This window comes from Ahaetulla prasina, chromosome 12 (genome assembly GCF_028640845.1).
Source record: "Ahaetulla prasina isolate Xishuangbanna chromosome 12, ASM2864084v1, whole genome shotgun sequence".
Taxonomy (NCBI): domain Eukaryota; kingdom Metazoa; phylum Chordata; class Lepidosauria; order Squamata; family Colubridae; genus Ahaetulla; species Ahaetulla prasina.
The window spans coordinates 27,402,803-27,417,846 of record NC_080550.1 but is presented as its reverse complement, the minus strand read 5'-3'; the positions used below and the strand labels follow the sequence as shown (position 1 = coordinate 27,417,846).

Here is a 15,044-nt window from a genome sequence, read left to right as displayed (position 1 = left end):
ATTCGGTAGCAGCAGACGGTCCCGTAAATAGCCCGGCCCTATGCCATGGAGCGCTTTGAAGATCATTACCAAAACCTTGAAGCGCACCCGGAAGGCCACAGGCAGCCAGTGCAGTCTGCGCAGGAGAGGTGTCACATGGGAGCCACGAGGGGCTCCCTCTATCACCCGCACAGCCGCATTCTGAACTACCTGGAGTCTCCAGGTGCTCCTCAAGGGGAGCCCCATGTAGAGAGCATTGCAGTAATCCAGACGAGACGTCACGAGAGCGTGAGTGACCGTGCATAGGGCATCCCGGTCTAGAAAGGGGCGCAACTGGTGAACCAGGCGAACCTGGTAGAAGGCTCTCCTGGAGACAGCCGTCAAATGGTCTTCAAAAGACAGCCGTTCATCCAGGAGGATGCCCAAGTTGCGCACCCTCTCCATCGGGGCCAGTGACTCGCCCCCAACAGTCAGCCGCGGTCGCAGCTGACTGTACCGGGATGCCGGCATCCACAGCCACTCTGTCTTGGAGGGATTGAGCCTGAGCCTGTTTCTCCCCATCCAGACCCGTACATCTATTTTAAAAAAGGCTTTTCCCCTCTCCCACACATGCAATGTCAGCCGACGCTGGGAACAGTGAAAACCTCCCCCCTCCTCCATAAAGCATGTAAGACATTCAGTAGAGCAAACTTTTAACAAGGTAATAAAACAGTCAGATAATCTAGTAGGAGAAATACACTAAATTAAAGCGGAGACTGACAGACGTAGACGAAGCAGAAGACAAAGCTGAAGACGCAGCTACAATGTTGCTTTCCGGCAAAGCTCAAATGCCGGTGCTGGTCTGTTTTTAGCCTTATGGGAAGGGCCAATCATCTCTTGGCCCTACTCCCAAGTTGTCCTCTCTGCTTGAGCTGCTCTTGCCTTCTGGTAGCTCTTCTCATGCGTGCATTAGGAACGGGCTCCTCCTCTTCCTCTGCCTCACTACTATCATTCTCTGGAGGCTCTGGAGTCCGCACCTCACTTCCCGATGGCCCTGGCCTCACCTCAGCCTCATCGCTGCCCGACTCCATTGCCAGCTGCGTAGGCTGCTGACGGACCACAACAAGAAGATGGAACAGGGAGCCTACATGTCTACATATACGAGAAACTTAGTGAAAATGCTAGGGAGATTCCTAACAGAAGTCCCTGGAGGAAAGGTGGGTTATACATCTAACCTGGGCAAGGGCTTTGCAGCTCCTCAACCCAGAGGCAGAGGAGTGAAAATGGCATTACCTTCCATTAAGGAACATGTTGATGTCAAAAGGGAAGCCTGGGGTGGGTGGGGAGTGTGGCATGCTAGCAAGAGAACATCTTTCCCAAACTGACCTCAGACTGAGTAGGACGCTATCTGAGCTCTTGGAGGGCTATAAATGGAATCTTTGGACCTGATTAGGAGAGAATCGCCCAGCCCCCTTCCAGTACCTGGGCAAGCAAGCTGAGCTGGCTGGGAAGGCAGCAGAGTTTCCAATACTCTTATTTTCAGAGGGTCTTGCTCACTTTAAGATGGGAGCCAGGTTGCTTCCTTGGATCTCAAGAAAAACAAAATCTGGAGGGGACACCCAGCCTTGGCTTTCCCCCACTGCGGTTAGCACACGGTGGGAGGCAAGGAATGAGTTCTTTTGGGGTTGACAAACATGGTCCTGGGGCTGGTGCCATGCGGGAAACTGGGAATTCTTCTCCAGCTCAATTTTTCATTCTCCAAAGATTTGTTTCCAAGCCAAAGCTTTTTGCCTCACCCCTAAAAAATCCTTTTCTCCCTGACAAACCCCAGTTTCAAGGACTGTACTTTCATATGTCTTGAGAAACTAGCATTTTCTGACTAGTGGTTAGAGTGCAGTCCTGCAGGCTCCTTCTGCTAACTGCCAGGTGCCTGCAATTTGGCAGTTCAAATCTCACCAGCTCAAAGTGACTCATCCTTCCATCTTTCCGAGGTGGGTAAAATGAGGAGCCAGATTGTTGGGGGCAAGAGGCTGACTCTGTAAATGGCTTAGAAAGGGCTGTAAAGCACTATGAAGCCGTATATAAGTGCAAGCGCTATTGCTATTCAAGGCGGGTGGAGGAAATATTTTAAGTTGGGGGGGGGTGTACTTCTGTCAGCAGCACAAGTCTTAGAATGGGAAAGTTAGTTGGGACACACGGAGAAGAGTCATTCTGAGTGGCACTAGAAATGAGGGATTTCCCAGCGGTTCTTCATGTCCCCAATGGGAGGGAGGAAGTCCCAGAGCATCTAAGGCAGCAAATGTTGCTTCCCTTCCCTTCTGCAGCCAGGAGGAGTCTTCTTTAAATCTTTAGGTGCAGATACCCTCCTTTGAACACCTCAGTTCCCACAGGCCTCTTTTGCATCAGTGGCGTTCTGTAGTTTAAAGACGGCCAGTGCTTCTATGTGTACTGTGAGCTAAGTCTAGCCTATCAAAAAGGAGAAGGTGGGGGGTCATGATAACAGTCTTCCAGTACTTGAAGGCTGTTGTGGGGGAGGGATGTTGACTTCTATCCTCTGTGTAACAAAGACAAGCATTTCCACTAATTTTCTCATATATGTAGACATGTAGACTGCACTATAGTCTACATAGAATAAAGAGGGTCAAAGGCAGGACCTCTTCAGTGGTGGGTCCACCTCATTTAGGAGTGCCTTTTTGAGTCTGAATTGAATTTCCAGTGTTGTCAGGTGTTCCCTGCCAGTCCCTGCACTTCTCTGTAATTTAAATTGAAGTTTCTTCTCTCCCCCCACCCCCTTTTTGGTTATAGTTTTAATCATTACTGCAGCTAAAGCAGCAGCTTTCTGAGCTACATAAATAATAATTTAGTTTTACTCAATTCCTCTGGGATGTTTTTTTCTGCCTTGCAGCAAGCATGCTTGAAAGGAAGTAAGATCAGAAGTAAGTGGAACTCAGGCTGGATCTCTGCGTTTAAAAATTGTCAGCCAAATGTCCTTGTAGGGGGCAAAATATTTCACTTTGGGTGGTTGGCTCTGCCCATTTCTTGACCAGGTAGGAAAATGCAAAGGGCTTGGGGAGATGGATTTTAACATAAATGTAATTCCACCAAAGAGAAAGTCAAAAACTCAGGCTGAGGGAAACAGAATAACAGAGTTGGAAGGGACCTTGGAGGTCTTCTAGTCCAACCCACTGCTTAGGCAGAAACCCTACTCCACTTCAGACAAATGGTTATCCAATTTCTTCTTAAAAATTGGAGCATTCACAACTTCTGGAGGCAAGTTGTTCCACTGATTAATTGTTCTAACTGTCAGGAAATTTCTCCTTAGTTCCAGGTTGCTTCTCTCCTTGATCAGTTTCCACCCATTGCTTCTTGTCCTGCCTTCTGGTCCTTTGGAGAATAGCTTGACTCCTTCTTCTTTGTGGCAATTCCTGAGATATTGGAACACTGCTATCATGTCACCCCTAGTCCTTCTTTTGATCAAACTAGACATACCCAGTTCCAGCAACCATTCTTCATACGTTTTAGCCTCCAGTCCCCTAATCATCTTTGTTAATCCTCTCTGCACTCTTTTTAGAGTCTCAACATTTTTTTTACATCGTAGCAACCAAAACTGGATGCAGTATTCCAAATGTGGTCTCATCAAGGCATTATAAAGTGGTATCAAGACTTCAGAGAACAAGAAGATAAGCAATATTATAAAATATGGGATTTATTCTATAACTGGTTAAATGGAAAGATATGTTAGGAAAAATGAGTATAAGATATATATATGAAAGAGATGATTATTTTGTGAATGCACAGGAAGATATGTTAACACCCATGCAGCACGTTGTAACGCAATTGATTTGATGAGATTCTTTTTTATTCTATGTTTAAAAAAAAAAAAAAAAAATTTTCAAAAAAAAAAGACTTCACCTGATCTTGATTCTATCCATCTATTAATGAAGCCTAGAACTATGTTGGCTTTTTTTGCAGCTGCAGCACACTGCTGGCTCATATTTAAGTGATTGTCCACTAGGACACCAAGATCCCTCTCACAGTTACTACTATAGAGCCAGGTACCAACTATACTATGTGCATTTGGGTTTTTTTATCTAAACATAGAACCTTACTTTTTTCACAATTGAATTTCAATTGAATTTTCTTGGCTAGCACCCAAGTCTATCAAGATCCTTCTATATCTTGAGCCTATCTTCTGGAGTGTTGACTATTCCTGCCAGCTTGGTGTCATCTCCAAATTTGATGAGTTCCCCATCAATTCCCTCATCCAAATCATTGATGAAGATGTTGAAGAGTCCTGGGCCTAAGACAGAGCCTTGGGGTACTCCGCTGCATACTTCCCTCCATGTAGATGTAGTTCCATGTTGAGTGTGGTTGGTCAGCCAGTTACGAATCCATCTTATCATGTAGTAGGTTGTGGTCTACTTTAACAAATGCCTTACTGATGTCCAAGTAAATTATATCCAGAGGAGTCCTCTGGTCCACTAATTTTGTCACTTTGTCAAAGAATGCAATAAGATTTGTCTGGCATGATCGGATTTTGACAAACTCATGTTGGCTCATGGGTATTTGTTTGCCTTTAAGTGTTCGCTGATTCGTTGCTCGATTATCTTTTTCAGAAACTATAATCAAATTCATCTGCTTCTGGTGATTTGAACTTGTCTAGGGTGGACAGGTGCTAACTTACCATTTTTTGGCCTATTTTAATTTGTATCCCTAATCTGCTTTTACGGTATAGTTTTTGATAGGTTGAACTGTTTTTTCCTTTTGTGTAAAGATGGATGCAAAAAACGAGTTAAACAGTTCTGCTTTCTCCCTGTTGTTTGTCACCTTATTGCCACTTTCTCCCATAAATGGATCAATCATTCCTTGACTTTTTCTTTCTATGAAAAAGTGGCAAAAGGAAACACAAAAGAGAACGAGGTGGAGACCAGCCCTTAGTAGGAAAGGAAAATCTTCCTGCAAGCACCAGCAAACTACATTCATTAATACTACTTGTTCTTGTTAGTGTTGCTGCACTGCTAAATTAATTCCATATAAAATTGAGGACATACCTTATCACTTTATCTTCCTGCAGATTAATTCTGCTTTGAATCAAGAGGAGCTGAGAGCAGATCCAGTCCAGTAGCAGTCATGGGCTTATAGCTGAGAGGACTTAACCCCTCATTGCACAAATCATTTTTGTAACCCTGGAGGTTCTGAGTCAGGGAAGGGGTTGCTTTCCCATATTGAAAGCTTAACTGATTTTACAACATGTTGAGGGCTCCATTCCAGAAAATAATGGGTGAAGTCAGGACAAAAATGGAATTTGATTCATCTATCTATAAAACCAGCAACATTAAATACGATAAAATATTGCTATTCCCTTTCTGCCTTATGAAACGTGTGATTTAGGAACAAGGAAGTCTTCAGAGAGTCTCAGGTGGCCTTGAGTTCAAATAGAAGGACTCCATTCTGCTTGCCAAAAAATAAAAAAAATAAAAGGCAAATATAAGCAAGCAAGAAGAGGTTTTAGACATGCAAGTATTCCTGATGAAGATCATCTTCTGGTTAGATTTATTTTGCAGTGAACTTTTCTGAATGCTCTCTAGATAATTGCATTGTAAATATTGTTTTCCTGCTAATACTGATCCAGAATAACAGAGCACAGGAGCTGTTCCAAATACCGGAGTTTACTGTTGAGCAATGCTGGGGGCAGACAGAGAATATTCTTGCAACCAGCTTTGGCTCAAGGCTTTCTTCTCTGATCTCGAGATCATCTGAAAGCTCTCAAAACCCGACAAGGTCCTCATTACTGCACATAACCTGCTCAGTTGCTGCAGGAAAATTCCCTGGTTCTCACAGATAACACCTTCAGCATTGATGGTATCATCGGTATCTCTAAAACCTGTTGATGTGTGTTGGCAACCCAACATTAACAGGATTCCCAGGGTGTTCAAAGAAGTGGGCGTGTCCCCTGCTGACATAAGCCAGCCCTTGCAAAGCACAGGATGGCTCAAGGATTTGGATCCAGGCAAGCTGTGGTCAAGATGCTGTAGCAGACAACGGACTGCCACCCAAACCTTCCTGCTCCTTTTGGGAACCCCTGGCATAATTAGTGGCTGTGGGGCAAGGTAACCAACACACCAAGGTTTACTAGCATGATTTCCTAGTTAACTCCAACCCCAGTGACTTGGTGGCTGATGGGCTGAAACCAGAAGTCGGAGGGAGAGTTGGCCACTGAGCGGGGAAGCAGAGCCTTTCTCTGGCATTTGGCAGGGAGTGGGGTGTTCCGCAATATTAAATATCTCTGTAATTAACCCAAAGGAGGGTAAAGATGGAAGGTATATTAATGAAATCTGCGGATGATTACTAAATTAGAAAGAACTGGAAACTCCAGATTAAGGACCGATAGTGGAAAGGAAATTATACATGAAGTGGGAAGACAAGGCAACATCAAAAGGAGGCTTCGATCTGGGCCATCCGGGGAGGAGGGAGGCAGCCGCCTGTCCCCAAACTACCCGTGTTGAGTCAAAAACTGCACCCAGATGCCTGGGGGGCGCTCTGCTTCCGGAGAGATGCGGAGAAAGAAGGAGGGAAAGGGGGAAGATGGGGTGGGAAGAGGCGCTTTCTGCCAGCAAAAAAAGTTGGCCATAGGAGACTTTGAAAGATTTTGCAGCCAGACGACAAGAGAGTGAAATGTGTGGCTTGTTCTGACAAGGAGCCGTTTGGGGTTTTGCTTTTTAAGTAGGCTGCATTTGTGAACACCCCCAGATGGGAAATTGCGCCCCAGAAGAGATTGCATCACACAGTTTCCCCCTCCCAAAAGATGAGACGTGGCTGGAAAATTTTAAAAGAGAAGGAAGCAACCCCCAAAACGCCTGTCTTCAGTTTCATAAACCATGGTTCCTGAGCCGAGAACAGAAGCTGGTTAGAGAAGATTCCCCTTGTGCCCGCTTTCTCCCTGCAGGACTGACTTGCCAGTGCCCGTGGCTGCCTGTGATGAGCACAGCACATCTTGCCTGCCCTCATCCTGGACCGGGGTGAAATGTAAAATTTGTTACTACCGTCGCTTGGTGGTGGTGGGGGTAATGTGACTGGATGGGCATGGCCAATTATATATATATATATACACTTTAAAGTCACAGGACACGATATTGACTTTAAAAAGACCAGAACTATCGCCAAAACTGAACACTTTAACGACAGAATAATCAGAGAAGTCATTGAGATAGAAAAACGCCCACACAGCATGAACAAACGAGATGATACCTCCCGCCTACCAGCCATTTGGAAACCCGCCCTTATTGACAAACGAGTCCCTAACACGAGGAATGACACCAGACCCACACTCACGAGGTCCACACAGGATGTCACCACCGCACATCCACCCAGAAAGCAGACCCAAACCCACACTGATCATGAAGCACGACCAAGGACCAGAAGCCAGACCGCAGCTGCAACATTAGCCATTTCAAACCCCTCCAATCCATACATGCAGCAGACTGACACCCACTATGAAGATGTAGCACCACCACAAAGCCAAACAACAGCTATGCAGCTCACCAGCTCAAATCCCCCTGCAACACAGACTAAATTGAGCACAACCAAGCCCCCACCCAAACAGGACACACCCCCAGCCAATCAGAGCACAAAAACCTCCATCCAATCAGAGCACAGCCAAGCTCCCACCCAATCAGTTCAAACCCCCACTAGCAGTTAAAAGGAAGAAACAGCTGCGATCACACATTGCTCCCAGAAGCACGAAGCTGAACCCTGAAGATGACGAATGAGACTTCGTCGAAACGTCGCCAAGACACTTCCAATTTTACACGGGAGAAAACCCGAACAACCAAAGACCTATATACAAACACCCGTGAAAACCTCAGAAAACAAATATATATATATATATTGTCGTGTCCCACTCCTCCGCTGACGGCCGGGTCAGGGAAATCCGAATCAGGCTTGCCTCTGCAGCTCTGCCCAAAGTCCTAGCAAAGTCCTCAGAGCAGGCAGGAGACCAGTAAGTGACTTCAGCAAGATAAGTTCGACTTTTGCCTGACTCAGAGACTGCCAGAAAGCAGATCCTTTATATAGGCCATGGGGTGTGACCTCCTGTAGTGGTAATGAGTTTCTTGGAAATATCCTGAGTTCTGGGAATGTGACCTCCTGAGTCTCGTGCTGTAACATCCTTGGTAGTAGGTTGTATTGTAATGTCCTGAGCTTTGATCACATCACAGAACTCAGAGGCCACAACACCAAAGCTCAGGAACAAAAGACTAGGACCACACCCATACAGGATGCTATGAAACAGCCGACCAATCTGCAAACACCCACTCCATCTACCAATCAAGATGCAACCACACAGCCAACCAACCTGCTCACAGCAACACTCCCCACCTCCCCACCAGTATTTATAGAGAGACAGCAGCTCCGACCACGCTTTGTTCACAGAAGCACGAAGCCGAAAGCACCAGCCTGAAGATGATGAGTGAGACTTCATCGAAATGTCGCCAAGATACTCTCAACCTTACACGGGAAAAGACCCGAATATGCAAGACCTACACACACACACACACACACACACACACACACACACAAACATATATGTAGGTCTTTGGTTGTTCGGGTTTTCTCCCGTGTAAAATTGGAAGTGTCTTGGCGATGTTTCGACGAAGTCTCATTCGTCATCTTCAGGCTTCAGCTTCGTGCTTCTGGTAGCAATGTGTGATCGCAGCTGTTTCTTCCTTTTAACTGCTAGTTAAACCCCCCCATCCAATCAGAGCACAGCCAAGCTCCCACCCAATCAGTTCAAACCCCCACTAGCAATTAAAAGGAAGAAACAGCTGCGATCACACATTGCTCCCAGAAGCATAAAGCTGAAGCCTGAAGATGACGAATGAGACTTCGTCGAAACGTCGCCAAGACACTTCCAATTTTACGCGGGAGAAAACCCGAATAACCAAAGACCTACATACATACATACATACATACATACATACATACATACATACATACATATATATATATATATATATATACACACATACAGAAGCACGAAGCTGAAGCCTGAAGAAGATGAATGAGACTTTGTTGAAACGTCGCCAAGACACTTCCAATTTTACACGGGAGAAAACCCGAACAGCCAAAGACTTACATACAAACACGCGCGAAAACCTCAGAAAACATATATATATATATATATATTCTGAGGTTTTCGCGGGTATTTGTATGTAGGTCTTTGGTTGTTCGGATTTTCTCCCGCGTAAAATTGGAAGTAAAATTGGAAGTATATATACACACACACACACACACACACACACACATACATACATACATAAACTTTTTAAAGCATTTTTTCTACAACCGCTTCAGCTGAAGACGTAGAAAAAATGCTTTTAAAAGGCCTCTGGCAATCCCAGCTGAGCCGTGCGATCATCAGAGGTGTTTTTTTTTTACTTTTAAAAGCATTTTTTCAGCTGAAGAAAAAATGCTTTTAAAAGTTTAAAAAAAAACCCTGATGATTGCGTGGCTCAGCCGAGAATGGGGGGTGCAGGGATTTTTGCTACCAGTTCTCCGAACCACTCGCCACCATTGCTACCGGATCAGGCGATCCAGTCCAAACCGGGAGCATTTCACCCCTGTCCTGGACCCCTGTCGTGGTTGCGAGGACTCAGTTGTGTCAGGGTTCCAAGTAATAACCCCAAAGCAATCAAAACTCCGAGGCTTAGAGTTTCCTCAAATCATCATTTTATTTGGGACGTCATATTGGCACAGCTGGTGAAAGCCCAACTCTGAAGGACCCGGGGTTTTCCCCACCCAAATCAAAAAACCCAAAGTTCTTGCCCCCCAGGTCACATGTCCATCACATGGTCCAATCAGGTTGCAGTCCCAACTCCGGCTAGCTTTGGTCCACACCTTTCCAACACCTAGTAGAGGGTTTTTGGCTCCCAAGGGAATTTTGGGAGCATCTTCAGGGCTGCCACGTTGTGTGGTTCAAGCAGTGGTTGCGTCCCCCTGAATCAGAGCCACCTGAACCTATCCTCTGAGCTTTCTTCTGCAGGGAGGGAAAGAAGGGACTGAAGCTGTAGAAGGACTCCTTTGGCCTGCTCTCTAGAGTCATCTGGGCTTCTTCTCTTTCCTCAGCCAGCCAGTCCTGTGACCATCATCAGTTCGTGGTCCTTGGTCACATTCGTGACAATGTGACTTGAGTCTCTGGGCTGCGTGTGGTTTAGTCTGCAGGACAGACTTGATTTCTGCAGCCTCCTGTCCTGGAAGTGAGTCTAGGTGACTTTAAGGAAAGCTCTCTGGGACCTTAGAAAGGATGTGCTGCCTCTCTGTTTCCCCCCCCCCCACGCCCCCTAGCCTTCTGCTCCTTTTGCCAACTCTTTTCCTTTTCTTCCCCCTCTGCCTCCTCAGAATAAGCCGCCTCTTTAATGGCACAGAGCCGATTGTCTTGGACAGTTTAAAACAACACTATTTCATTGATCGAGATGGTGAAATATTCAGATACATCTTGAGCTTCTTAAGAACTTCAAAGCTGCTGCTCCCGGAGGATTTTAAGGTAAGACAGGCAAGAAACCTGTAATCTGTTTTTTTTTTTCTTATTAATTAATTGATGTTTCTTTCTTCTCTTGTCCTCTCTGGCCGTAGGGAGGGTGAAAAGAGTTTGCCATTTTCAAACTCAACTCAGACGTTGACACCATGCTTGGTTATTGTTTGCTTAACCATGATTTGTTCAATAAACCACAGTTGTCTGGGTTCACACAACATGCTATACCAGGAAACATAGTTTTCCAGACTATGGGATGTATTTTATAGTGGAGAGTTGTGGCACAGGCTCTTTTCCAGAAACGAGATGGAGCCGGAATAAAAACCAGATTAAAATAGAATTAAAGTAATTACTGATAGTTAATTCCGGGTAGTTACATATATATTGAATGTAATGTTTCACATTAAAAGGTTATAACAAGGTGCCTGCTTTCGTAGCGGTAGTGAATTCTTTGATTTTTCAAGGCAGGGAACTGTGGTCAACCGGGGTCTAAAAGTCAAGATGTTGCCCACAACCACACAGCCCATAGTTTAATTAGTTTTGTTCTTGACTGGGATGCCATATAGCTTGTACTGATCTGCCTCTGGCTTCAGGTGGCATGTGGTTTGGTTTAGTGCAGGGGTGTCAAACTCAAGGCCCGTGGGCTGCATCTGCCCCAAGGGTACTTAGATCTGGCTTGCGGGCCTGCCCTGGAAACAGCGAAGGACCGGCTCGCGGTGCCTCTGCCAGCAAAAACAGAACTTGGGAGAGCCGCACGCGGACCTCCTGAGCTCTGTTTTTGGCCGCGAGGCAGGGATGAAATGTGTCATGTCCCACTCCTCCGCTGACGGCCGGGTCGGGGAAGTCCGTATCAAGCGTGCCTCTGCAGTTCTGCCAAAGTCCTATCAGAGTTCTCAAGGCAGGCAGGAGACCAGGAAGTGACTTCAGCAATCCAAGGTAGACTTTGCCTGACTCAGAGAATGCCAGAAAGCAGATCCTTTATATAGGCCATGGGGTGTGGCTCCATGACTCAGCACTTATCCAGGGCTGCCCCTCCCTTCCTATTGCTGACGTCGCCTATCAATTCTCCGGAAGCGAGGATCTCTCCAGGCTCCAGCTGTTGGTAATTCACATTCCTCAGGCTCACATGCTGTGGGGGAGGGGGAGGGGTCTAGTTGCTCCATTTGCCTGGGCATGGAGCCAGGGCTGGGGGCTGGAGGCACATCAGGCCCTCCGTCTTGCTCTGCCTGTCTGGGCATGGTGCCAGGGCTGGGGCCTGGAGGCATGCCAGGACATTCCTCAGCGTTCGGCAGGAGATAAGAGGGGAAAGCGAGCGAGACACAACAAAATGCTCCCGGATCCGACCGGATCGTGCAATCTGGTAGTGATCATGGCAGGTAGTTTGGCGATCCGGGTGTCCAGGGGTCATTACTTTCTGGTTTTAACCAAGAAGTAATGTGTTTTTTACTGTGTTTTTAATATATATTACGCATGTGCAGAAGGTTTGCGTGCGCATGTGATACCCATGTGAAGTGAGCACACACTTCACACGGGTGTCAGGAGGCCTGGCAATCCGGAGAGCCTTGTGCCTAGTGTCAAGTTCCAGCCAAGTGCTCCTGCAATTCAGAAAGGTCTCACTTGCCACGCACACAGGTCTGCTTTGCTTCCTGCTGAACGATTCCTGGCCAACCCAGCTCCTTTGATGCTTTCCAATGGGGGTGTTTCCCTTGCTGGGGGTGTCCCTTAACCTTGTGCTCTGCTGCGGTTATTGGAGCAGGGATGGGAGTAAAACACCCAAGTCAGAATGAGGAGTGTGCAGCGCTTGAAACCTGCTCCTGTAAGAACCAACCTCTGAGACAGCCTGCTCAACCAGGCATCCTTTAGATCAGGGGTCTCCAACCTTGTCAACTTTTAAGCCTGGCGGACCTCAACTCCCAGAATTGGAGGATTCTGAGGGATTCTGGGAGTTGAGGTCCGCCAGGCTTAAAGTTGACAAGGTTGGAGACCCCTGCTTCAGATGGCTGGCTGGCAATCCTTGAAGCTGAAGCCCTGAACTCTCTGGAGGAGGCCAGTATGGAGAATGTTGATCTAGCAGCGTTTTCCCCAGGGAACAAGCACCTGGGCTTGTTTAACCCTTTAGCCAGATGAGTGGATAAGAGGATGAGTTGGAAATAGTTACGAGTAGGATAGCACTGAATGAATTACGGTTATGCGTGACCCTCCGAATTCTGCCCCCCCCCAGCACCCATGCAGCTGCAGTCACGTGAACTGAGAGCTTCACAACCGGTTCATACTTACCGCAGGTTGCAGCACATTGCAGTCCCATAATCACCATTTGCAACCTTTCCCCAGAAAGTCAACCCAGAAAAGTTCCCTGCGGAAACCAGCAGGGAAATCCTCAAGACGCTGAAGTAAGTCTCCTCTAGCCCCTCTGCGCAGGTACTGCACTCCCTCCTCCCCACTCACCCTCATGTCTCCCTTGGCATTCTTCTGACCTCTTGCATACCCCCTCACAGCTGACCTGTGCCGTGCCTCTCAAACACCCCCTTGTACCCCCTCCCTCATCTACATGTCTTGCCCATTCCTTTGCACCTGATTTGCGCCACACTTCTTACACATCTGTCCCATCCTGAGTTTCTCACACATCCCCTTGCATCCTACCCCACATCCCCAGGCACTGCTGCCCCACCCAGCTCCTTATCTGCCTACCTGCCTGCCTGCCTAGGATTGACTTACTTCCCCACTGAGTTTGGTTGTGGGAAGCTGGCAACAAATTGCCTTGCCTAAGCAAGGGATTCAGTTAACAATAGCAATAGCACTTAGCAATTCGACTTTAGACTTATATACTACTTCACAGTGCTTTACAGCCCTCTCTGAGCGGTTTACAGAGTCAGCCTCTTGCCCCCAAAAATCTGGGTCTTCATTTTACCCACCTCGGATAGGATGGAAGGCTGAGTCAACCTTGAACAGGTCAGGATCGAACTCCTGGCAGTGAGCAGAGTCAGCCTGCATTCCAACCACTGCGCCACTAGAGTTCTTGCAATAGCAACAGGATTGCAGGGATTGCTGTCACTAAGCGATACAGCCACAATTAGTAAATCACACCGCTTAGTGATAGAAATTCCCATTGCGATTACTGCCGTTAAGTCAAGTACCTCTATAGCTGCAATACATATTTTATTCTTTTATTGTTACTTCAAAAATGCATAGCCATCCTTTAGAGCAAAAGCTTTCCATGAATGACTTAAACCACTTAAAAAACCACAATCCAAATATTTCAGGTATAATTTCAGTTGTATACAAAATAATAATACTCCACTGTGATAATTTCTAGCAGAGGCACAGAAAAATATCTGATCCCAGACATTTAGGGTTTATAGCTGGTTGCCTCAACCACATGAAAGGTGTTTCAACTGAATTCAAAACAGCTTTTTGAGCTTAAAAGACTTGCAGCATAGAAGTTGAAGCCTCCTGTTTCAAACAGGGGAATGTTGAAACTTGAAGCATTCTGAATTCAAACCATTAGTAGCAAAAAGTAAAGGAGCATAAATAAAATAAATTAAAAGGCTCTATTGCAGCACAGCATATTAAATTATTAACATATGCCAGGATATGAGCCTTTATTCCACTTGGGAAATAGAAATCTTTGATGAGGAATCACTGAGCCAAATTATGCCAGAAACTATAAATGTCTTTAGTAACATGTTTTGGATGGTCAGGAGAAATGTGCTTTTTCAGTTTTGTTTCTAGATAAGCAGAAATAAGGGGGTGTTACATCATATCAAAATGGCAGGGAAATGCAGGTGCTGCACTTCTTTTAGCATGAAGCAGCAGGTCTTGAGTGACCAACCTCTGCTGGCTTCTCAGTGGTCTTGGGAGGTGATCAACATCTGCTCTACTTTAATGCTCTTTGGCTATTATGATTTGAGATACCTAAGAAAGAATCCAAGACACAGTTGTAACAAGGCTTAGTAAGCCTTAGTAAGACCACACCTAGAGTACTGCATCCAGTTTTGGTCACTGCACTATAAAAAAGATTCTGAGACTCTAGAAAGAGTGCAGAGGATAATTAGGGGACTGGATGATTAGAGGACTGGAAGCTAAAACATAGGATGAACGGTTGCAGGAACTGGGCCTGGCTAGTCTAGTGAAGAGAAGGACCAGGGGAGACAGGATAGCAGCATTCTAATATCTGAAGGGTTGCCATAGAGAGGAGAGGGTCAAGTTATTTTCCAAACCATCTGAAGGCCAGACAAGGAATAATGAATGGAAACTGATCAAGGAGAGATTCAATCTGGAAATACGGAGAAATTTCCTGACAGTGAGAACCATCAACTGATGGAACAGAAGTTGCCTTCAGACATTGTGGGAGCTTCAGCACTGGAGGCTTTCAAGAAGAGATTGAACTGCCATCTGTCAGAAATGATGTAGGGTTTCCTGCTTGGGCTGGGGGTTGGACTAGATGAAGTACAAGGTCCCTTCCAACTCTGTTAGTCTGTTAAGTCTATGGCAGTTCTTACAGAGGAAAATGAATTGTACAGCTCCTTTTGGAACGTTTCATGCAACTCAGCAGGAGTTG

At 46.1% G+C, this 15,044-nt stretch overlaps 1 protein-coding gene across 7 annotated transcripts in view; it reads left to right on the top strand.

The window, feature by feature from the left end:
• The window catches only part of KCTD15 (potassium channel tetramerization domain containing 15), a 67,970-nt gene that overhangs the window by 29,180 nt on the left and 23,746 nt on the right, over nucleotides 1-15,044 (top strand). For all 7 annotated transcript variants that reach the window (XM_058154811.1, XM_058154808.1, XM_058154810.1 and 4 more), the window contains exon 3: nucleotides 10,354-10,498. In XM_058154811.1, the coding sequence (XP_058010794.1) occupies nucleotides 10,354-10,498 (145 nt within the window). The remainder of the gene's footprint in view (nucleotides 1-10,353; nucleotides 10,499-15,044) is intronic.